The sequence below is a fragment of the Cottoperca gobio genome, chromosome 7 (genome assembly GCF_900634415.1).
Source record: "Cottoperca gobio chromosome 7, fCotGob3.1, whole genome shotgun sequence".
Taxonomy (NCBI): domain Eukaryota; kingdom Metazoa; phylum Chordata; class Actinopteri; order Perciformes; family Bovichtidae; genus Cottoperca; species Cottoperca gobio.
Window position 1 is genome coordinate 5,760,415 of NC_041361.1, and position 25,266 is coordinate 5,785,680.

General features: G+C 41.4%; 2 protein-coding genes across 5 annotated transcripts in view; both read right to left on the reverse strand.

The window, feature by feature from the left end:
• iqsec1a (IQ motif and Sec7 domain ArfGEF 1a) overlaps positions 1–20,032 on the reverse strand; it is an 81,197-nt gene extending 61,165 nt beyond the window's left edge. Inside the window, exons 1-3 of one of the 4 annotated variants that reach the window (XM_029436440.1) lie at positions 19,422–20,027; positions 6,366–6,395; positions 549–656 (exon numbers count right to left, since the gene is read on the reverse strand). In XM_029436440.1, the coding sequence (XP_029292300.1) occupies positions 549–656; positions 6,366–6,395; positions 19,422–19,681 (398 nt within the window). In that variant the 5' untranslated portion in view covers positions 19,682–20,027. Of the gene's footprint in view, positions 1–548; positions 657–6,347; positions 6,396–19,421 lie in introns of all 4 variants that reach the window. The other 3 variants (XM_029436439.1, XM_029436447.1, XM_029436441.1) reach the window with 3 other exon arrangements.
• A 3,963-nt stretch (positions 20,033–23,995) lies between these two features.
• Positions 23,996–25,266, reverse strand: part of nup210 (nucleoporin 210) — a 25,800-nt gene continuing 24,529 nt past the window's right edge. The window contains exon 40 of the mRNA XM_029436334.1: positions 23,996–25,266. This exon is cut by the window's right edge and continues 19 nt beyond it. Within this exon, the coding sequence (XP_029292194.1) occupies positions 25,182–25,266 (85 nt within the window). The 3' untranslated portion in view covers positions 23,996–25,181.

Genomic DNA, 25,266 nt, shown 5'->3' on the forward strand with positions numbered 1-25,266 from the left:
ATTACGCTCGCATTGCTTTTTGATGATGAAACACACAGCACTACGAGGGCGTCTTTGAAACTCTCAGCAGCCATTTGAAGCCCCCTAAGTCTGTCCCACTGATGCGGCACTCATCTCTTCTTGCTTTTACAGAGGCTCCGCACAGACTAATGGCTGAGCAGTGATGAAAGCTCATATACTCAGGGATCATAATTCATTAAGGCAAAGCCTAATGATCTCCTCCTGCAGTGAATGTGGCCACTGAAGTTCATAGCGCACATCAGGAAAAACAGCACTGAAACTGCTGTGTCATAAAAAGCTGATGACCGGAGAACAGCTGCAAAGATGCAAACATTAGGACACTGCAACGTTTTCAAGCTGTCAAAACCGATATATCTGCCACAGAAAGGCTAATCACCAGGGCATTGATATGAACTGCGATGACTTTTAGACATTAGCAAGGCGAGAGTAAGACAAGGAAAATACTGCTTTGCCATGGTGCTGGAAATGCTGAGGTACTCATGGGACAAGAAATTGAGCACAGTCATAAAAATAACATCTTACTGTACCCAAAGGAAGCAGACTTCCATTTACGGCAGGGGACGATTCTTCTGCAGCCCGTAGACACCACCCTCCCAGGATTCTCTGTGACTTCGACAGGTAGGGAGGCATGTCTCCTACAAGGGGGACAAACAAAAACACACATCTCAGACTGTTGACATAGAAGGGCAGATGTGAAAGAAACCTTTAAATGTTATACGACTGCTCTGCATTAAAATAATTCCACTGGGGGGGGGGGGGGAGGGGGTTTGTGACTTTCATATTTGTACCTCATATTTGGACCTTCATATTTGTACCTTCCTAGTCTGTGAATGTACTTCATTCACAGACTATTTTAGAAGAGTGCTGCATCATAGTTCTGTCATGTAGCACAACTGGTTATATATATTCTGTAGTGTAACTTCCTCTTAGCATCACTGCAGTCTTTACAGGAAACAGGACATCAGAGGGTTTCAGCCCACGAGCCACACTGTGCTGACCGGAGTACACACCACGACACAAAGCAAAGTTCAGTTGAGTTTGTGAATCACTCAAATATTCCACAGGATCACATAACAGGATCAGTGTTTGCATGCTTTGGCCCTTTGAATGCAACTCATATACTGTACAGTTCAAGTTATTGATGAATACTTTTGAAAGAGTGCTGACTTTCTTGTTATGTTTTTAGAAAAGGCAGCTGCTGGTTTCCAAATTTGCGAAGACTTGAAACTTGCTTGGGATGCATACTGCTTACTTATTAGATGGTGCTTTTGTGTGACATCCTATACAATCAGGAAAAAACTGACGTTAACTTTCTATAAGGCATTATGTATATACTTACTTACCCCCTGTGCACTCACGATGAATGTACATAAAGCCTGCTATTTTGGATGTACCAACTTAATGTATTTATGATGCATTAATAGTACAATTAGCGGTGCAAGTAAGTAAGTAAGTTCTCCCTCTCCCTCTCTCCCTTGACTAATATCACCGGCTAATTGTGTCATAGCTGCTGCCATTTTCTGCTGTTTGTGTAAAATGAATTATTAATTTAAGAAATGCTAATGCATCTTCTTTGGTAGAGTTGTGAGCTGTGAACCTTGAATATAAACTGAATGTTCCTCCCATCTTCCATTAGTTACTGGGATAGTGCAGCAGAGTCGAACACTCAGTCCTTGTTGCAGGCCTGTCAGTGCAATGACCGATGCACAAACGGCAGTTCTTTACCACCCCGGGAGAGATGTTCCAAGACTCAAAAAACATGTCCATACACTGGACGCACATGCTGCATTTTGTTTAATTCCCGAAGAGGGAAGTGTTTTCAGAACAATGCCCGATTAAGGCCTGAAATCCAGTTTGCTAAGTCGAAAGGGATTCGCACAAGGACAAAGACAAGCAGGCTCAATGTCCTACCCATCGAAGTTGAGCATCGCTTCTCCGTGGCAAAAAGAGATGGCTAAGGAGAGAAGACGATAGCTTCGTGTGGTACCTGCGAAGAGCGGCAGGCTGGCGGTGAGAGACGGCGAGGCCCCGAAACGCAGCACGGTCACCTCTCCTCCCTGCAGACAAATATCAGTTCAACTGCCCTGACACATACTGTCAGTGCATCGGAGGACCGGCCAGCTCTTTTTAGGTTAGATTTCTGTCTGCATTAAGCACAGTTCAGTCAACACATTGTGTTGTTTGAGAGACTTGCGTGCCTGCAGATAAAACACTGCAGCTTCATCGCTCTTTCAGCGAATACCTCATCTGTTAGAAGCAAAAGAAGTTGCAAGAGTGCAGTCTCTTTGCTCCCATTTATGTTCATTCCTTTGGCTTTTCATTGTGCTTTGTAAATGATCCCACCTTTTAAATCAAATTAAACAACAAAATGGCTCGAATGAATGTTTAAAGTGAAACACTATGCTCACTGGTGTTGTTTTGAGACACACTTTGAGAGAGATTTTGACCTCCACAACCGCCGAGCAGAGCTGTATTCTCTTCTTTGTCTTCTCTACAATAATGGGGAGGGAGAGGGGGCTCTATAATCCATGCCTCTCTGTTTCCCCAACACTCTGTGGAGAATTACAGGGAAATAAAAGCTGCGGACCCCTCCGAGACTTTCCACCAGAATACCTCCAGTCACTCACTTTACTGCAGTTCTCTGGCAACATACTCTGGCCTTTGTTTGAGTCTAAACATGTTCGATAAAAACTTGAATTAGCGCTTTGGTTGTAAACCTCTGCCAACCAGTGAAGTCGCAGTTTATATCCATGATCATTTTATCCTATGAGACATTGTGTGAATATGTCATAATTAGAGTTTCTTGAGTCACAGTGACCTTTGACCACCAAATTCAGTTAATCTAATCATTGTCCAAGTCTAATCAGAGTCCAAGTGGACATTTGTGCTAAATTTGAATAAGATTACCTGCAGGCGTCCCTGAGATATTGCGTTCACGACAATGTGATGGAGGAAAAACCCACTAAACATAAAGCCTCCTGTGTCGGCCGTCGCCGCCATTGTTGCATAAAAAAAGACAGAATGTGCACGGCTCAGAAGTCCCACAAGTCATAGATGCATCATTGCAAGCAATACAGTTTCAAATTTCAATAAGAGTATTATCATTATTATTGTTGTTCTCAGACACTCCCAATTAAAACAGCTGGACTTCCTTTAAACTAGAAGAGCACTTTCATCCGACACTCTCATTGCAATTGGTGCGATAAAGTGTCGGACTACTCCTACACTGAAGGCTTTTGTCATGTACAAGTCTGGGCTCATGAATGAGTGCAGCATAAAAGTGCATCAGGGAGTGGGAGAACATCTTATCATCAGACATTCACAGGAGAACAATCCAATAAAAGCAGGTCACTGAGGCTGTTGCCTGCCTGTCTCATCCAGGTTCTAATCACATCTGAATGAAGCCATCCATTCCGATTACAGAACAGCAGACCAATTAAACACCGCCATGTTGTTATTCCCCTCTCATTAGCCATGTATGAGAATAATCCCCTCATCACCATGGCTAATCACACACACACACACACACACACACACACACATACATACACACACACACTTCGGGAGCAAGGCTTATTTATTTATAGCGCCTGTGCCAAGTTCAGTGGCTCTTCCATTATTAATGATAATAAAACCTACCAAACCATGTAACACACAACATTTTTAAACAGCCAGGCTCACTTGTGTCATGGTGTGGCATATTAACGGGGCAAGAGATGTAAGTGACTGTGAGTCTGTTGTGTGTTGTCAGCAGAGTGCCGTGTTGGCAGTAGTAGTGATTTTAAACAGCTTTGAGCTCTGATACAAAAAGGGAACTCAGAGCCAAGATAAATCATGTAGAGATAGAGAAATTCACTTTAAAAGAGATGCTACTGAATAATTACACTCAGATACTTATACTATATCCATCGGGAAAGGGTCAGAGGCAGCAGCATACGGAAAAGTTTGTATCGTGGCTTACTGCACATTGTCTATGGGGAGGAGTGGAGTGGAGCTCCATCAGCATGGAGGCAAAGAAATATCAAGTTTTTAAAAGTGCAAAACTTGAAACTATAGAGGAAATTTAAAAGACGTGGCTTCAAACTAAATAGATTCAGTCATGCTATTAGTTCAGTACTATTTGATTTGCACTTTTGTAGCGGCACCACTTTGCTGGTCTGCATTGAGACGTAACAACAGCTCTCACTAACTGTACCACCTGGTCTTGTGTTGGTCGGTGCACATGAAACTGTGAAGCTTGACAACCAATGAGAGCCCTTGATGCATCCCCAGCTAATCAGCTGAGGGTCCCAGCCCCGGATTGTCATATAAATACCAATATTGCAAAAATAAACATGAATGGGAGACAACTTTTTAATAAATAAAATGTTTCACAATCACAGTCAGTCCTGCATAAAACACATCTGCATCTAGTCTCATTTACAAGCCCAGTCCAGCATTGCCAACTTGATAGAGATGAGGCGAACGTGGCGCAGCTTAACATTACTGCAGTATCACCAACTGCACCTGACATAGTGGGAGATGAGCTGCTCTTGAAGCTTTTCACAAATTTGCAGGATCAGTGCCATCGTGTCTATTGCTTAAAGCTGAGCAGAAGTCTGCAATCACTTGAATTCAGAAATATCATGGCTTTTGCATCCAACTCATGTACGCAGCTGCCAAACAAGTCACGTGAACCAACATGTGCTGGTCGAGATGTGCAAGATCGAACCTCAGCTTATACAGTGGCACAAAACCAGTCTTGGCACTCCAGCTTCATATTAATGAAGGGAAGACTGTAGGAACCGAGGCCAAATTCACAAGCGAGTACGATATGCAGAGGGCTGCTGCCATTTGGGAGGTTTCCAACCACATCAAAGCATCAATTTGGTGAGATGGGATTGTTTGCCTCTGAAGCCTTGTCCTTCATTTCCACTGATATGCTTTTAGATTCTACCATCAGCAGCAGCGCTAGCGAGATACGGGAACAAATACATTTCATGGTAATAAAGAGGACCTTCTTTTGGTATCAAGATGTGTACATCCGACTAGGTATGGAAAACTGTGTCTGGACTGGGGGATAATGGAGAGTATTATCAAGTGTATCACTATATTGCACACTGTACTGTGTCAGCCACATCCTGATGCTCAACAGTAACATTTCAAAGGTGAAAAAAAAAAGAAAACTAACATTGTTTTATGTTTTGAATGGTGTTTCCCAGTAAATATTTGTTGCCAGTTTGCATTGAACAATACTGAGAGCTGCATAATAAGGCTGAATGAAAGAGTGTGTGATTAAAGAACCGCCATGACTTACATTACTACATTATTTCAGAAACTCTCTTTTGTCCACAAGCATTTTCACCTGAGAAAAGCTTTGTAACTATAAACAACTCATACATCTATGGAAGGCAACCTATAAAACCCTAAAACTAAAATAATCTTAATAAGATATTTTTATTCAACTGATTTTATACAGTACATATTTCATTTTGATATAACCTACAAGGATTTATTCTTTCCTTTGGTACGCTACAGTTGGTGGGGACGCTACCGAGTGGCAGGCAAACATCTCCCGCTCATGCAAACACATTTACTGCGATGGTACAAAGACAAAGACTGGCACACATCTCGAGGCTGTGGCCCACTGGATTTGCTTAAAAATTTGTGATAGGACATTTAGAGCAGAAGAAATGCGGCCTGGGGAGCACAGACAGTCGAGCACCAAAGGGAAAAACTAAAACACTGGAATAGGTTCCACTACACTCTGCTCAACTTCTAGACATTGCTGCGTCCTTACTACACAGCTACAGAGGCAGAGGCTGTCTGGATCCCACGGCAAGGCGTCCCTAAAGAGAGAAGCTGCAGATACGTGTGTTTACCAGTAAGAGAAGCCCATTTACTCTCATCATACAAGCCGTGTTCACAGCAATGATGGATTCACGTTACAGTTTTAAAATCAGCCCACATCTTAGCTTATCTCCTACAAATCTCCAGCCATGAAAGGTCCACAACAAGCTCACAACAGTAGAATGTGACCTTGGTCCGTGCTTGACATACAATCTCATCACTTCCTGCACACTGTAATCTCCACAAACACCAATAACATGCACCACATCAGGCCTCAATCCTTCAGACAGAGGAAAACCACTCACTCTGGCTAGCACTGTGATGCCAGGATATTCAGCTGCACACACACTCAAATCACAAGACTTATATAACACCATGTCGTCACCAAAGCCTTTCCCACCAAAAAAGGATTTAGACGTGTTTTAAGAGAGAACATTCACAACATTTAGGCAGATGTACAATCCTGAGCAGACAAGGACAGAGTAACATTGACATACCTGACTAGTTGGACATACCTGACCATTCTGGAAGAGTCACATTCAGACCTGGAAGACAGAAAAACACTGGTTCATCAATTTTGTCGAGAAGGTAGAAACAAGAATGCTGCAGTATGCGAACGGTGCAGCTAAAGACATGCACAGTAACTAAACGCCTCATTGCCCACCATCACTTGTTTCAGCAAATTCATTACAGCAGCCAACTTTAGCTAACTGGCAATGAGGGGTGCGGCACTTTTGAACAAATCAATCGGGCATCGTAAAAGATGACATTCACAAAATTACACATTGATATTCCACTGGGTGTGTGACGCAATGCAGTGCTCGGAAATCATAAGCGTCTTTGTGTACCTGGCTATATAAATGAAATATATTATTATTATTATTAAAAATGTATTTGCAGATAAGGCATTTGTGCTTTGGTATTGATTAAACTCTATGGTTGTTATTGACCCTGTAGTCACTGTGCCGTTCATATAAGAAAGCCTCAACACCTCAAGGTGTTACTATTGAATGGGGTTTTTTCAGTAAGACATGTCACAGTAGGAAAATCACAGGTGTAAATGACTAAACTAATGATGTCTTAATCCCGAGGTAGGACCTATTTTTGGGAGGCCCTCATTCTGAAATGAAAACTCCCATTTTATTTCCACAATAAACCATTTTAGGTGATTCGTAGTAGCATAGGATCACATCCATCCATCTGTTATGCATGCTGTCTCCATGTTACATCGTTAGGTTATTAGTAACACCTGTGCTTCTCATACTATGACAAGATGTCTACTGTGAAAAAGGCCTATTGTGTTGCACAGGTGTTATAAAGTGTTGCTTTAATATGTCTTTGGTATATATGGATACTTTAGAACAAAGTTCTTTACAACACAAGACACTAGGTACCTAGTAGATAACATCCCTTTAACATTAAACCATGTAGTTATCATGTGCTCTCCATTTCTGTCATGAAATGTCATGGACACTTTTAGAAATAGACAGCAGTAATGACATTCCAACAGCAAGGAAGGTACTCTTAAGAGAAATAAAACGTAGCCCTTTCTGTGAACCATAGCACGAAGGGGCAATAAAACTACTGTACGGCCGCATCAGAGCAAATTTATGATCCCCTTGTCGTCTTTTTTTACTTTTCACATGGAGAAAACAATGAGGTATTCATGGTGGACCGACTAAACCATTAGGTACTGTGGCTGCAAAGGTTCTTCGCAGAAGGGATGTACTGTGCAGCTTTGTGTTGGGTTGGCTTGAAGAAATAATGATGCTCTCTGTTATATAATGCTGTGCCTAATTCTCTGTTGCTCCCATCGCATCACTCTTAGTTACTTTGCTTTGTTTGTTTTTCTATTCCGTCGGCCGTGCACCTTTCTCTTCACTCCAGAATCTCTTGCACAACTTAAAACATCTGCTTCCTATTGTCTGGTTTATCGGCAAAGCATCCTTTAATTATTCCATAAAGCACAGAGCAAACGTGATACTGCTGGTGTTTTCATTAGAGCAAACCCCATTACGACTGTGGAATTAGGTTGAGGTGAAAACTAGAGCTGGGTCAATATAATGCAGTAGTAGGATGAGATTCATTGACACACATGCTGCAGTCCAGATCCAATGGCAATTACTGAAGCTATCGATTGCTGTGTATACAATGCATCACTGAAAAAGATGATCAGACCAAAACCATATTTCACAAAGGTTCTGCTGAATAATATGTCCGTCTTTTACGCTGCTTGCACCCAGCCATGCAGACCGAACATCCTCAGGAGGAGACCAGAGCGAGGAAGAAGTGGCCAGAACCCTGGACAGCTCCTCTGTCCTGCAGAAAGGGCTACTACAAACATCACTACTACTACTTACTACTACTAAAATCCTGATCTGGTTCATGCCTGGATAGTTAGTTTGGGGCATTTTGCAAGACTGTCACACTGTACAGAAAACCAATAGCCACAGTGTGAGGCGTCATTAGTATTCAAGCAGAACTTCATTACTTTATGCGCTTGATTTCACAGCCGCTGGCTTGTTAAGTTGAGGCTGCAGGTGACAACAGGGGCATACTTTACTTTCATTCATCATCTCCTTTTCATGAAATGTGTAATACCCGCAGCACTGCAATTTGCATGAGTTGCCTCTTTCAGTGAAACAGAATCAATAGAGCTCAGCCTGAACCACGAGGAGTTGTACTGATTGAATTTGAGGTAAATAGCTAAACGTTTGGCGTAACCTTGGAACACAGAAGGTTAAGACAACGTGAAACAGCTCTTTCAGAATGTATGGTTATAAGAGACAGGCCCATTGACGTAGTATTCATTAATTTTGCTTGCAGTCGAGACAATTGTCATTAGTCTAAGCAGAATCAATCATCCTGATGATGATGGAAATCTGTTTTTCTTCTGCACTGCACAGAAACACTGGCGACGGAGATTCTTTCAGGTGCATTCCCAAAGCCTTTTAAATAATGCATGAAATACAAAATCCCATTGGAGGTAACATTCCACAGAAAGCCTCGACAAGATGCCCACAGAGAAGCCAATTTCTGGTGGCAAAAATCAAGACTTCAACCGAGCCGCTTCCTTAAACCAAATCTCACACTATTGTCTTGACGGTCACGTCAGTGCATTCTTCCCTTTAACTCACAGTGTTCAACTGTGTGTGTCCCTTGCATGGTGTACCTTTGTGCTCCTTTTTTTTTTTTTTTTCTTCCTGTGGCTCTGTTGCAATGAGGACAGCCTGTTTTCCTGTTGTGAGGGAGGAAACGGACAGAGGGCACACCCAGCGCACAAAATGCTGACTCAGAGTTTATCAATCTGCCTTTCTGCAAGAGTAAGTGCAACTGGACACGACTGCAGAAGTGCACTAGTCTGCTCATTTAATCATAGCTCCCTGCATGGCTTCAAACAAACTCGAACATCATACACTGTGTAGACCAAACAACTGCAAAGATTCACACGTCAACCTCTCGCTGCCAATGCATCCCTGTTTTGTATGTGTCCGTAGTCTATTTTTAGTATGATCATTTCTGTACTTTCAAATACAGTGCCATGTATCTCAAAGGCTTAGATACTTTCCCCTAAAGCTGTTTTACTTTCCTTGCCTCTTTCAGAAAAGACCTGCTGCAATGTAATTATAAACCCATTATTTGTTTTTCGCTGTAAAATATTGAGTAGGGTTAAGCCTTGAAGAAATGGCTTCTCGCACTTCATAACATTACCGCCCTTATAAATAAGAAAAAAGCAGAGAGCTAAGGCAATAAAGGAAATACATGTGTGGCTATTTCCTTTCGTGAATTCTGAAGAAAATCAGAGGTAATTACAGTTTGTCCAAGGTGCGTGATTGATGATATGTTTTCCAAATAATAAAGGTTTTTTAAGCATGCACTAGAAATCATGCACATTTCTCTTGTTATTTAACATTCCTTTTGCCTAATATTATAGATCCTTCAACTGTGAAAACTGAACATGCAGCCCTGCATTCATAACTATGCTGGGAGAAGCTAACAGCAGGAATGCCGCTATGAACTTTACAGAGTCCTTGACTGAACTGCTCAGACCAGAGTTATTTCCAAAGTTACCCAAACAGTTATTGGGTTTACTGAATATGCTGCGTCATTTGGCGGTAACCGTGACAGTCATTGAAACGCTTCAAGCTTTAGCGAACAAACCCTTCCATGCTGTGATGAAAAAGAATAAATCACACTGAATTTACTAAACCTTCTACTAAAAACAGAACAGCACGTCTTGCAATTTTGTGGCTGTGGCCTCAATTCACAACAATGTCACCAAGTGATCAATGACTTGAACCTGCGGCCTGCTATAACAGCTCATTCGCACTGACAGGTTCCACAGAGAAACACTGAAGTTTGACGTTCTTGTGCAGTATTTCATAGTAATTGCCAGTATTTAGAAGATCCACTTTTCTTAAAAAGAACACTGCAGTCAAGATAAAGGACGTTTCAGCTTTTGATGTAGATTTTGCTCTTGCTCGTCCGATGAGGTGCATGCATGTGTGCCTTTATCTCTGCTTCCCTTGGAAGTTTTCTCAATCCAGTGCATAAATAGAGGGCATTCGTCATGTGTTAGGCTCCTCAGTGCACCACATACTTATGACGTTCATATTACTGGGACTAAATGATCTGTATTAATCAGCAACTAATTACAGACAGAAATATGTATGGCTAAGCAGATCTAATGACCCAGTCTAGTCTTCTGTAGCAGTTTGCTTCTCATGGTGCTGTCAAATTATGTATCTCTCAGGAGTTAGTTGTGCGTGACCCCCACTGCCCATCTGCCCCACACATTTGTGTGTATATATATATATATATATATATATATATATATATATATATATATATATATACACACACACACACAACTGAAAACTGCTCAAAACAGTCCATCTGCTTCCTTCACCCACTTTCATTTCTCATTGTGTACTCATCTGACGTTACCCTAATAGCCAGTATTATTTACACAAATGCCAAAAAGCATGACATGCACCGGCAGAGAAACTGGACATTTAAGAAGTGATTTACTTCGTTTCATCTTCCTTGGCTGCATTTAGGTTATGCATGCCAAAGTGATTGTTCTGTTATTTCAAACCAAAAAGCCTAGTGGAAATACTTAACCAAGGTCTATTCAGTATTTCAATCTCAATACTCTTTTTTTTCTAAAGGATCTGAATCTCAGATCCTAGTTGACACACTTGTTCATGCTGAAAAGGTAGACCGCACTTTCATCCAACCTTGATTCTAGCAAGCACCTGGCCTAACGCGGACAGCTGGTTACACTCTGGCTACATTCCTTAACATATTGCTTGGATTTAGATCAGCCCTCAGAATCTCCAGGGTTACACAGAATCTAAACAACAGTGTGCACTGGCAGCCAAAGTGGAAACAAGACGGTTATAGTCCAGCACTTAAGAGTGGTAGCAATGGAAACTGTAAGTCACTCACTAATCCATTACAAGGTAGACCATGTTAGAAACCAGAAAAACGAGACATAAGAATAGGCAAAAACTGACTCCAAACTACATCCTGCAGAATTTTCAGCACAAATATTAGTCGTCAAAGTCCCAGCAAGCTGTGAGAGAGTCTGTGTTTGACATCTATCCGTGATGACTAAGAAGCACCTCATCTGTGTTGTGCTGTTGACTCAGCCTCCACCTCATCCGCGATTCACACACACACACACACACACACACACACACACACACACACACACACACACACACACACACACACACACACACACACACACACACACACACACACACACACACACGGCAGCCTTTCAAACAGCTCTCCACAGGTACTATGCTACAAATTGCCTTCGATTCAGCTGCTGCATCAGCTGGTTTTGACAGCTGCAAGGCGGATAATTGGTTCAACTGTGAAGAAATAAAGGATGAACAAGCGGCTGTACTTTGGCCTTGTGGCCCCTCCAAGTGTGCTGCTTTAGTGTTGATTACAGTTTGTAATGAAAAAAGAGGGCAGAAATAGATTTGAAGATGTAAAAAGGGTGTAAAGAAAACAAAGTGTGCATCACATTTACATAATACATTTAAATGATAGGCTATTAGATTGCACTTACAAAATGGGAAAATCAAGAACATTTTAGGGTTAGGGTTATATAAGAACAATCCCAACCATGTAAAGAAACAGAGTAATAGCATTTCATCGTACTGGGTTCCTTCTAGTTCTGTATCCTGAGGGAATTATAGCATTTAATGGCATTAGGCTATAGAACAAAGAACACAGCTTTCCATTACAGTCTTCTTACTTTCATGTTTTTAATTAGCTAAAAGAATAGTTCAAGATGTTGGTAAATATGCCTGTACACTTTCTTACTCAGAGTTGAGAAGATAAAAACCACTCTCATGTTTGTACACTAACAGCCAGCAGCTGGTTAGCTTAAATTAGCATAAAGACTAGAAAACAGGGTAAACAGTTAGCTAGCTTTCTCCAAAATGTAACAAAAGTCACCACTAGCCCGTCTAAAGCTCACTGCTTTACATATTATACAGTATATTCTAGTCTATTTAATCCTTACACAAACAGACATGTGAAAATGACACATTGTGTTTTACGTTAAGCTAAGCTAACCGGCTTCTGGCTGTAGCTTCATCTTTAGACATGTACATGCATTGTGTAGTTTTCATGTAAACAAAGTTTCAGTAAACATTCAGTTACTCGCCACGAGGTATTGTGTGTTTCGTTTAGGGTTAACATACACATTGAATGCATTGTTTTCCTTGTAAAACATTTGCAAAGCTGCATGCTTAACATCCATGTTTACTAGCTAGCAATATTCTACTTCCTGCCTTTGCTGGCGCATTGCTACATATTGTAGCTCGTTAACACCACCTGGAGAGCAGTGAGAAGTGTGAAAGCATTGGCCGGACTGTTTGTCACATGCTTGTGCGTGTGAGCAGACAAAACAGGGGACCCACTCATAAAAACATGGCTCTATAGTGCTAGTGGTCAAAAACTGAGAAGGGTACCTTTAAGTCAACAGAGTCAACTATATTGGTTGACACTGAAATGAAAACCATGTAGATTCAACTGAATTTATGACGGCTTAATACTGATCACAGATTGGAACTTTAGCTAAAGCCATACATGTCTAATTAATTAAGTTCCTATTGCAGATCATACAGGCAAAATGCAAATGAGGCACAACGCTCTAAATGTCACACCATGTTGGTTTCTTCCCAGCTAATAATTAGGAATCTGAGAGTGATCACAATCTAAAAGCTCAATGTTTTTGGCAACATAGGACTGAAAATTCCGATTAATTGTTCCGCCCTAAATCGAACTGAGGCAGTGGTGCATGATTTAAAAGTAATATTGTTGCCTGACTCACACTAAGCTGTACCACACGACCACTTTTAATGTGGCCTTTACCAGTAACACCATCAGATAGCGGTAACAGTGCTCGTTAAAGTCATCATTATCCTTTCTCATGGGACAACCAGCTACATCAAAGGACACAAACCAGCGTTAACTCGGTATTAATAGGCCTGAGAACCAGAGGTCAGCGGTGCCTGGCTTTCCTCCAGCATGACTGTGGGCAGGAGGCAAGGAGGGACCGTCCACTACAGATGAAGGCAGCCTGCAGTTGATTTTGAGAGCAAGTTGCAAATTGTCTTTGGCCATTGCTTGAGATTTATAGGTGGGTCTGAATGCAAATCATCCCTGCTTGGACATTAATCTAGCAGGGGTATTTCATTAGAAGGGGCTTTGCTGGAGAGAGGGAGTTCATGTGCTCGTAAATTTGGTTTGGCAGACTGATTGTTCAGCAGATCGCTGGGTAAATGAGTGGATGCCGCCAGCCACAAGAAACAGCTTTCTTCATCATGTTATTATTTTCTTTTCTGAGGGGTTCCAAAACACATGCTAAAAAAAAAGGCATTACGCTGGTTTGGGTTGAACTATTTATGAACTTGCCAATCCCCAGTCTACAGGCTCCATCCAGGGGACTAAGTAAGTTTTATTTAGGGAGCAATTTAAAGTCAAGAAGCCAAGACAAAATAAGGCAATTTAAAACCACCAGAGACTTTAGAGAGATAATTCAGTATAAGCCAAAATCAACAACCTAAAAGAACCTCCATCAAATACTTCAATATCAATTGATTACTCCTCTTGACTATTAACTCCACTGGCTTGATTTCAAACTCATCAGAGATGTACTGTGTAACATCAATGTCAACACAGATCAATGTTGTAATGAAATGAATGAAATATACAGAAATACCTATCATAAACGACACAAATACAAATAATTTAAATCAGTGACACAATGCAAAACACCATGCAACAGTAAATGTACGGTTTGGCAGGTCTCTACATAATGCAACAATTACTACATATGATTACATTAAATTCCAAAAATGCTAATTAGGGCTGCAAATACGACTATTATTATTATCAATTAATCTGCAGATTTTCCTGGTCTGTCAAATGTCAGAAAAAGTACATCACACTTCCCTAGAGCCCAAGATGATGCCCAATAACAGTAGTGAAACAGGCATAAATAATACTGAAATATCAGATCCCTGCTTAGAATACAACTGAACAGGTTTTTCTAACACTCATCTTCCATCAAAAGCTCATATTTGCATAATCCTGCTTTAACTTTTCAAACACATTTAACTGCAGGTCAAAGCAATGACGGCTTATTAGCTAACTGAATATATACAATAAATGTAAACCACTCTACAAAATATGGATATACTGTATGCATTGCCTGCGGATTATCTTTACTTGCGTGTTTGTTTTTATGTCTTGTTTGTTTGTCACATTGTGGCACGCATCCTGCCCAAGAACTGGCACAGAATCAACACCGCGAGAGCTTTGCTGCTCATTCATCAGCATTGAATCATTCATATTAGCTCCATTAGGGCAGTAACAGGGAGAGAGTTGGAGTAAGCAATGATTTGTCACGTTATTCATTAATATTTAATCACTCAAGATTACTTATGCTTCTTCCCTGACCGGGATTTTAACTGAATTTAAATTACTGCATGAGAAAAAAACTATCTTAACCTCCACAAACACTGCCTCCGCCGCCATCATACTTAGCTTATTTGAGATATAAATTTTCCGTGGTAATGCCTGCATTGGTTCAGCAAACAATGAATATCAAACTTGTGTGGTGTAATAGGCAGCACATTTGAGTTTAAAGACCTACGTTTAGATACGGTTTTAACACATTTAGGGAAACTTTTATTAAATGAAAGCCATGCAGAAAATGACAAAGCAGCTCTTAGTAATCTGCAGCCGAAGAAGTTATCTCTCCAGCCATCACACCAGCGTCCTAAATATTGTTTGCACTCGGTTGGCTAGCCGGGCCTGGGAAAAAGTTTGAATGCTAAATGTGGGATGGCAGATGCATCCACCAGCACAGAGATAAGAACTGAAAGCACTCACGCACACTATTCCACTTTAAACCCCAGAGGACAGGTTCGGATCGCAGCGGATCCACTCCGATTAACCCACCAGCCTCTCCTGCATCATGCACGAAAAACAGTCATCACGACCACACTTTTCACTTTTTGTTTCACTTTACAACCGACCAGACAGACCAGGTGTGTGTGTGTGTGTGTGTGTGTGTGTGTGTGTGTGTGTGTGTGTGTGTGTGTGTGTGTGTGTGTGCGCGCTTGAAAGTCTGCAAAAGCCTTTAAGTCAGTCAGACTTAACTGCTCATGAAAAGTCATTTTTCACTAATCGGTGCTGCAAACATGTGCAACCTAATCTTGTATCACTTGTCATTTAGTTCCTAAGTGAGCACAAGGGATACAAGTAGCTATAGAGCACTGTTAAAAACAAACTGCGTAGGGTCAGCAAAAATACGGCCGGACTAAAGGGCTGACAAGGCAGGCGACTCAGGAGCCATGAACAGGAGAAAGCTGATATGTGTGGGATTGCTCATTCTTGCCCAAGTGCGACACCAACCATCTGTTTAAACAGACCTTAATTTGAACTAAAGAAAGTGGGAACAAACAGGAGTTTTAGCTTTCAGAAACCAATCAACCGAGGGCGACTCCTCCTCTGCCGATTCTGCTCAACCAGCACCTAGGGGTTACAATTAACAAAAACACATCTGGGTCAGCGCACACCAGGATGATTTCCAATACCTGCGCAGCAATCGTACATCCTGAGCACCTGACAGCAATGTTACCCAGGAGTCTGTTCTGCAGAGTTCACAGAGAAATCTGTTGACTTGGCACCACAGGTTCCACTCCAAAATACATACAGGGAAAAGCCTTCCATTTACTTGCAACCCAAGATAGCAGCAAACAATCTTATGCATCATTCAGTAGCAGAAACTCTTTATCTGCCACTTGTTTTGGAACAGAGTTTGACTGTTATACACAGTGTAAGAGTTTTTGTTCCTTCTCTTTTATTTTCATTGTCATGTCACTTAACATCGGCACCGTGCCAACAGAGAACTGACAGCACAGCTTAAAACTATTTCCATACAGTATGAACAAACAATACACACTGTATTCAAGATGACTGTAATACAAACACATCACACAGCTAATTGAAAAGAAAAGGGAAGCAAAGAAGGATAAAAGCTTCAAACTGACAGATGTCTGGATTGTACTAAGATCCCTATTTAGAGTAAAAGTGATAAATTAATTCATCACATATTACAAGACAGCCTGCATGCATTGAACAGAGAAAGGGTGAACATGTAACAGATTTAAACGGTCTTTATGCTAACATAAGCTAACCGTCTCCCGGCTGCAGCTTCATACTTTTCATTCATCCATCTTCTTGAGGCAAGAAAGCAAATAAGCATATTTCCCAAACTATAAAACTATTCTTTCGAAGTAGAAGTCCAACTTCACCCTTTCACAGGTAACTGAGGGCTGCGGGGATTTAATAAACCTGTCTACTTGTGTGTTGTCGATAGAAAGCTGAAGCAAAACATCTCAATTGATGGTCTTCAAGACCCGGAATGGGCTTCAATTTGTTTTCCATCCTACTAGCGAGCTAATGGCAGTTATTTTATGTAACTGCTTTCACCTGCTGCAGGTCCTGATTACATAGCGAGAATGACAACCACTATTGTAAGAGGAGGAAAGGACATGCTTGACAGGATAAAGAGAGCTGTGTCTACATTTTTGGTTTAATGTCAGAAAAACTCTAGATTGTCATGTCCCCGGAAGCCGAATGAATCTTGTCTCCACTAATGTAATAGTCTTTTGGAGAACATAAAGACAAAGTCAAGGTCTGAAGTGTCTCTGTTTAAATAACATTAGCTGTTGATATTCAGGCTTGTGATCTCCGATTTGCATTTTCTAGCAGTTTCGTTATGAAGTGAGCATCAACATTTACATACTTGAGGCCATCGCCCCAGTGAGGTAAAGACAGAGGAAGTGGACATGTTAGGGATGCTAAGGAATCATTTCAGATATGTTTGCATTTGCTGTGGCCAGGTCGGTATCAGTAAGTATTTTATTCACAGTGACAGAAAAGAATAAGAACTGCAGATACCAGCAGCCAAAATAACCTTTCTCTTAAGTCCATCAAATATCAAAAAGACTTCAAGTCTACTGCCACAGCAGCAACCCAGTGAGGCTCCATTTAGGCACAGCAGTGCTTTGGGCTAAATGTCAGCATGCTAATATGTTTAAAATGGAAATGTTAACATGCTGTTAAGCAGGTTATATTTACCACGTTCAGCATTTTAGTTTAACATGCTAACATTTGCTCATTAGCAACACAAGGTACAGGTGAGGCTGACAGGAAACTCAATGGTTCTGCGAGTTGGATATTTACTCATTTGCTGCTAGCATGGCTGACAAATTATAAATGTTTCAAGATGACTACAAATGGCTTTTAGCTTTCCAGCTGCTGCTCAGACGTCCCCCTGGAAGTACGCAGTAACAAAGGCAGATTAGTGAAAGACCCCCAGCCTGGGTTTCCGGGGAATACCTCAGAAGTAAAGCTAAGAAACAAACATCTGGGCTGCTACGGTTGCCGCTGTGTACCTGACTTCAGTAAATGGCAAAAAAAAAACTGGAAGGTTAGTTTAATTTCCAAGGACACACTATTTAAATCCCATGTTATGTATGCCAAAATGACTTTTGCATATCTTAGAATCAGTCTCTCTCTCTCTCAAGACAGCTGCATTCTTTAAATTGCTCACCGCACTTCAATTACATTTTAAATCCTGTATCCTCCAAAAACCACACTTTACATAATTAACAACTGTCATATTCCATCAGGTTCATTGGTGGAATCACAGGCTCCTCGCTAACCTATGTGTCAGTCTACCAGAGCTAGACTGAAATAGCGTCCAGACACTGTGACCGTACAGAACGAGAGATAGTGACAGGCTGATTTTCCAGAGAAATCACAAGAGTACTCTGTAGTGTCCGTGAGATATTTTTAAAGGGAGCGCACTAAAGGTCAGTGTTACACTACATGCTCATCTCACGAGTCTGGTTTTATCAGCCAGCAAAGCCATACAGTCCATGACTCATCACTATTGATTTGCTGCCACTGGTCTTCATGACACCAACACGCCCCCTGGACACAAAGGTCAAGCATGATCAAATGAATCTGCAGACTGTCAAAAGTTGAGATAAAAGTCTACATGCTTAGGCATTTTGCAGACATAGCCAACAGGGTGGGAACACAGGACTATGCAGGGATGGTAATCCTGATAGTGTGCCTGACTATAAAGTTTTTTTTTCAGCCCTCCTGATATAATGCTCCACTATATCTGCCCTACCTACTCAGCCTTGCTCTGCCTGGGGCTTAACCCACTGCCTGCAGCCCTAAAACATAATTGCATAATGGATCTATCTCAAGTATGTTCTTTTTTTCTCTTCAGGGGTTGTAGCCATTGCATTCAATACATCACAAATTAATGTGCCTATCCACGGGAATTAACTCCTTTTTTAAGACCACCGAGGGCTAAGAGGCATAGTTCAGACTTCAGTCTCCTGAAGTTACAGAACCTGGCAAATATCAAACTGAGTCAAACCAAAGGTGACATAGCAGAATGACCAGAGACCATTTAAAAGTCTATACTTTATAATAAATAAGAAGGTTTAGTACTTGCACAAGTGTATGTAGCCATCAACATGTTTTGCGTGTAACATACAGCATATCTGCTAAATATTTCATGCACACAGAGCTTTACACTCTCAAAGACAAAAATGAAACAACTGGACTTGACATTAATCTGTTACAGGTTTGTCCATCATCTCTCACTATGATGCTTGGTGCTATGGACAAATTCTCTCTTGCATGTGACCGGAAAAACTCTGTGCTGTCCAACATTAAGTCTTTTCTGTAATTGTACCGTGCGTAATCCACGGACCTATTTTCTATCACACAAACATGAGTAAAAGCATCTGATGACGAAGTCTAACGTTAGTTGCACCTGCGGATCACTGTGCGGCAGTGTTGGACGTGAACTAGTTGGGCTCTGCTTTAGCAATAATCACTTCAAATCAAGTAAAATGTAACTTTAAATACTTGTGAATGAAATGCAATTAAACAGAGATGATTTTACTTTGATACAAACAATATCAGATGATGTTATGTCTTACTTTTCCTGTGTGATATGTTCCTTTATGGCTCCCAGTGTAACCAGGCTGTTGCTGCCTTGCAGCAGCCTGCAGGTTGCCAGGTGCCGCTGGTACTGCTCCTTCAGACAGCCGTTCTCCGTGCACAACTCGGACACTTGCTGCTCCAGCTCATCTATCCTTTCCCTCTGCCTCTCCAACAACTCCTGCTGGGTCTCGATGATCTTGTTAAGCTCCTTCAAATATTCCACAGCCCTGGTCGGGTTCTCGATTGAGCTTCCCATGTTGCCGTGAGGTTCCGGGTTGTATCGCAGAAGCCGCGGAGATGGTTCTGTGTAGTCCCCAGCTGGGTTTAAGCGCAACAATTCAATAGGTTGCGCCTTTTACGCCTCGCCATTGTTTTAAAAATCGGTGTGGGTGATATTTCAGAAGCAGAAAATACTCCCGGTACGCGCGTTTAGAAGTCCCACTGCACACAAAACTAGAAGCTCCTGATCACGTATCAAGCTGCAAATGTCAGCAGGCGTCAAAATATCAATCAACCCAAATGTGACAGACTACATTATGAGGATCGTAGTTGGCTCTCTGTGAAGTCCTGTTCCCCCATGTTGGCAGCACGGTATGGCACCTTTAGCTCCATGCTGTTCCCGTGACTTTTCGTAAACAGACGCTGGCTGTCAAGTGGGCGGGGTTTGCAAGTTTTATGAATCCGCAGGTCGCATTGAGCGCAACAATAGTTTGGCATCTGCTGTGTGAGAGGAGGTCGATTAGTCAGTACATTTTTTTTTTTTCATTCTCTTTTCTCATGTCACTTCAGGAACATTTTGGATTCATTTTCAGCGCGTGTGCTCTGTAGCTATGAACACGGACGCGCACCTCCCCTCTCTCACAAACTGAACATTACACAACTTATTTTGCTTTGCAGTCCGCCTGTGCTTAATGCCGTAGCACACAGTCTGCTGGTGCTGTGTCTTGCCTGCAGAGTTGTTTACTATGCTGTCTTGTGTATTACCATTTCGCCAGCAGCAGGGCTCTAGTGAAATGATCCTAATAGCTGGGAGCAGTGTGTGTTAGTGTTTGAATCGGAAATGACTTTACTGTTGAGCACATCTCTATGTTTGGCAGGAGGCTGCAGGTTTGCACAGGCAGTGCAGTGGTCCCATGGGTGTACTGTATGAGAGCAAACTGCAGCACTGCCCTGTGACATAAAAGAGGCTGATGCTTAAGTTTCATGGCTGGCCATCACAGACCCACCTGCCCTGCTTTGACAATTAAGATGATCATAAGATTTCTACAAACATGAAAATAAAAACTGGAACGTTTTAAAGCAAATACAGCTTGTGTAAATATTTGCCATTTAAAAAAAATACCCCTTGCATTCAGACAAAGGAGCTGAGAGGTAAATCAGTGTCCGAGACTGAGCTGGCAGTTTGCAATAGCTGTCAAAAACTCACCATTTTCATATCTACTATCTCTGAAGACTCCCTTTTCTCTTTTGATAACTTTTTCAAAGCAGAGTTGAGATTTTGTATTCCTGGATGCAGTCTCAGTGCAAACACAGAGGGTGAATGCTTTGTCCATGAAATTGAGGGCTTTACCTTTATGGCAGGCTTTACCACGTGAAGGCTGCACTTGGACGATCTGTGATAACTTGTTTTAATGTGGAGGCATAGCTGCAGTAAACCAGTGACAGTGGGAGGCAGTTTAAGGACATGGCGTACAGATGGGCTACATTAGGTTTTTTTTCCTCTGTAGCTCCCTAATCCACATGGCAGGAGTCCAAGGACGGCCGCAAAAGCCTTGACATGCCACCCAGAAGGATATACAGCACATCCATTAACAGCCAATAGTCACAGGGTGCTGTTGCACTTCAATGCTGCCAAATGCCATTCTTAATTTCTTAATTCCTCAGTTCCGATGCATTTCCAGTGGTTTATACCAGACAGAAAACTGCAAGCATTAGGTAAATGTCTTTGTTGTGTTCCCTCAACACAACAACACTGCCACATTCTCCGAGCAGTGTTATTGAAAGGAGAGAATCCGTCAGCCCAGAAGGCCCAGATTCACATCCATGCGTCGTGTTTGACGGGTTTAAGTGTCATCCAGTGGGCTATTGAATCCCTTCCAGCTTAGATGCTGCCGTTCCACAACTGACCTTGTGTTTGAAAGACAATAAAAAACAGGAGAATAAATGACACAGAAACGGTACCACAAAAAAAACCTCATCTTATATTTTCTATTGCATTTTCGTAATGCAGCTCCATCAGGCAACACATAATAGCTCTTTTGGAAATACTAAAACTCATGACTTGTGGTTAAGAAATGCCAGAAACCTAAAAATAAATAAAAAAAACCTTGGCATTATTATGCTCTTGGGCGCTCTCCTTTCTTCCTTTGGCTGACCGGTCAGATGCCAGCACCAGTGCGGCTGCCAGCCAGAGAGATTTATTTAGTGAAATCGTTCATATATTTGCACTGAGGCTAACCCACTCGGAAGTGCTCCTGCTTCAGCCCTACAAGACATTTGCCAGCTGTAATGGAAGAAAAGCCACAATCATTTAACCAGCAGAGTGGAAAACTTTATTTTTATTTTCAAAGACTCTACTGAGACCATTTGTGTGATGGATCTAAACTGGGAACATTGTACGCAATAAAGTAATTTACTTTGTTTTCTAATATTCCTACGATACATAATTAAAGTCGTAAATACCAAAAAACTAAATAGGTTAGGGAGTTTCCTCAATCGGTGCTCCTGCAACAAATCAAAACTGTAAGAATATAGATCCGGAGCTCGATTACGTTTGCATTGATATTTGTGTCATTTTTGTGTATGAATTCTGCAACATAAACTTTAGTCCTTCTCTCATCATGCTGCCAGTTTTCCCAGAGGGAACACTCATACTCACATAACCGTGGACAAATCTAAACCCAGTTCATCTAAGTTACAAATAACTGAAATGTAGAAACTATTCATGCTTTAATTGGGCTCAAGACAACAAAGAGATTGCTTTCCAGGCAGACCTTCTCACATCGTCCAGAGGGAGAAGCCTTACTATTCTTGTCAGGTCTCATTCAGTGCCCACCTCATTGATCCCCTCCACTGACAGCGCAGTAAGCCATCTGGAACAGTGGCGGTTTCCATTCACCCCAGGACACACCATGAAGGCTCTCAGCTCGACAGGCTGACAGGCGAGGTTTATGCAACCTGTGTGTCTTAATGGAGAGGATAAATTGAGTGTCATTTTAGCTTAACATGGATGACTGCCTTAATGAGCTACAGATATACTATACAGTCACGTTTAAAACTCACACGCCACTATCATTTCATGAGTGTGATTTAAAATGTCCACTTCTGAATTTCATCACATTTCAACTGGAGCAGAAAGTAAATCAAAACTAGTGCGATGCTGCTGTTGCTACTTCTGTCTCCTAAAGAGCAGCAATCAGTTTCCTCACACAACACAACAGTTAACATGCATTCTCCTCCAAAGCCAACCAATATATTAAGAAATACCCTCAAGACCCAGTTGTGGTGATAGCCTACACAGCTGGTCTTCATAAGCTTCCTCATAAACACCTCTCAGGCATGAGTTGATGCTGTCTGCCTAACACCCCCTTAGAGAAATAAAGAGCATGTGGAAAATAATGCAAAGGCTATAGCTGCTGCGGTGTATGTCCCACTCAGGATTATTTGTTCATTTGCAGCAGGGCATGGTTGTTGGTTTGTGTATGCGTCTGTAAACATCATTTCAACAGACCTCTGTGGTTAGCCTCGAGTAATAACACTATTTTGATAATGAATCCTATCAAAAATGCCAAATAAACTATTTTCAGCTTCTTAAATATATAATTGTGAATTGAATACAGTATGTGGTGGTGTGGTGGACATATTACTAGTTTCTTTACATTTAAAAAACAAGTATAACGTAGACCTTAGCATTACTAAAAAGGTGTACACAAAACCCATTCAGATGTTTGGAGCCCGTAAATTCTGCTGCTGCACAAATAATTCTGTGGCGCACGTTGTAGTCTGCTCACCTGCTGGAGATTGTGTGGCGTCTGCTGACACGCAGGCGACCGCAGAGGGCATACCAATGAGCAGGGTGACTGGGGCCGACCACAGCAGTCCAGAGCAGCGTCACAGACAGATGGGAGATATTTGATCAGATGTCACAGACCTTTACACATCCTCAGGGAGGCAGAGAGACAGACACTCTCCTAATCCCCTCAGTTTGCGTGCAACACATCGGACTGTAGCGAGTGTAAAGGCTTTGGCATAAATAGGAATTCAGCAAACACAAAATCACCAGTTTCTTATAAAAAACGATAACACGGATCACAGGTCAACAAAATGCAACAAGGAGTGTATACATGTAAAAAAACAACCAGATAAATCAAACAGCTGATGCAGAACATTAATTCCTAGAGATGTTAGTGTAGAAAAACACGCAGGTTGCGAAGGTGAGGGATGGAATCAGTGTTGCAAGTGGAGGAAAATGTCCGTTTGGCTATTCATCCGTCGAGGTTGGGTTGTTTTTTTCCCCCCCGTGCAACATAGATGTATAAATGTATTTGATGAATAATTACAAGACTGATGCTGAACGTGAAAAGTACAAACTTTAATTAGCAAAAAGGCGAGAAGAAGGCACAAGAAAACAAACTTGTCTGTATTATGTGCTGAAAGCTGTTCAGATATGATTGTAAGGCATAACCAACACAAACAGCCCTGAAACCGTTTGATCATCATACATACTTCTCTTAAAAGTAATACTGAATTTCACTAGCTAACATAAATAAGATTCCTTATAGACATTTTTGTCCAAATACAAAAATATCTTATTTAAAACAAAGTCACACACACTTATGTCTCAGCAATTCGACAGTGCTACGTTTAACTCCTCCCGGAAATGTTGTAAAAACCAAAACGGAAACATTTGACACCAGGTCACATTTGATTTTGCTTCTGTGCTGAAGCAACACCGGGATAAAAACTGAATGATGGTTCACATTGCTTCACATTAATAACTTACACGGGAGCTGCATGCACTGTGGCTCAAAAACTCAGTAATTATTGAATAATGAAGTTAAATGCCCAGAAGAGGAAATTAATAAACCGCACATTTCAAAGGGTTCATCACCAAAGAGGATGGATTCAGTGGTCAGCATTTTCACAAAATGTATTAGCTGCAACAAAAGATGTGTTCTGCTCATAAAATAAGAACAATTCAAGTTAATGTTTTGCTTTCTGTCATGCAAGGATGAAGTTCCTCCTGAGTTAGTAACTTTCACATCTCAAATATAAGTAGCACACAAACACAAAAAGCCACCACAGACTAGTGGTTCGGTTTTTTTTAAAGCACACTTTTAAAGATGTCAGTTAATAATGGAGCGGTTTCGTATAAAAGCTATTTTGCAAACGACAAAAAAAGACACACACACACTCACACACATATATACATATATATATATACATATATATATATCTGTTTCAACACAAAAAACGTACAAACAAAGACAAATAGCCCTGTTGTCACTTCGCAGCTCTGAACTGATCTGCTGTTCTGAAAATAAGGTTTCATTCTAGCATCTGTACCAACACGCAAATACAATTGAGTGAAACTGAGATTTTGCAGTCACATCCCACACACACACACACACACACACACACACACACACATACATCCCACACACACACACACATTTGCACTGGAGGGACAGAGGCACATTCAATATAGATTAATGGCCTGTGGTGTTCTACTTCTGAAGACCAGACAGAAAGCTTCATCAGGACTTGTAGTCTGGAGAATAGAGACGCGACCTGGGGCTGCTGTTTGGGTCCATCCTCGGTATTGTGCGGTTGAAGGAATTC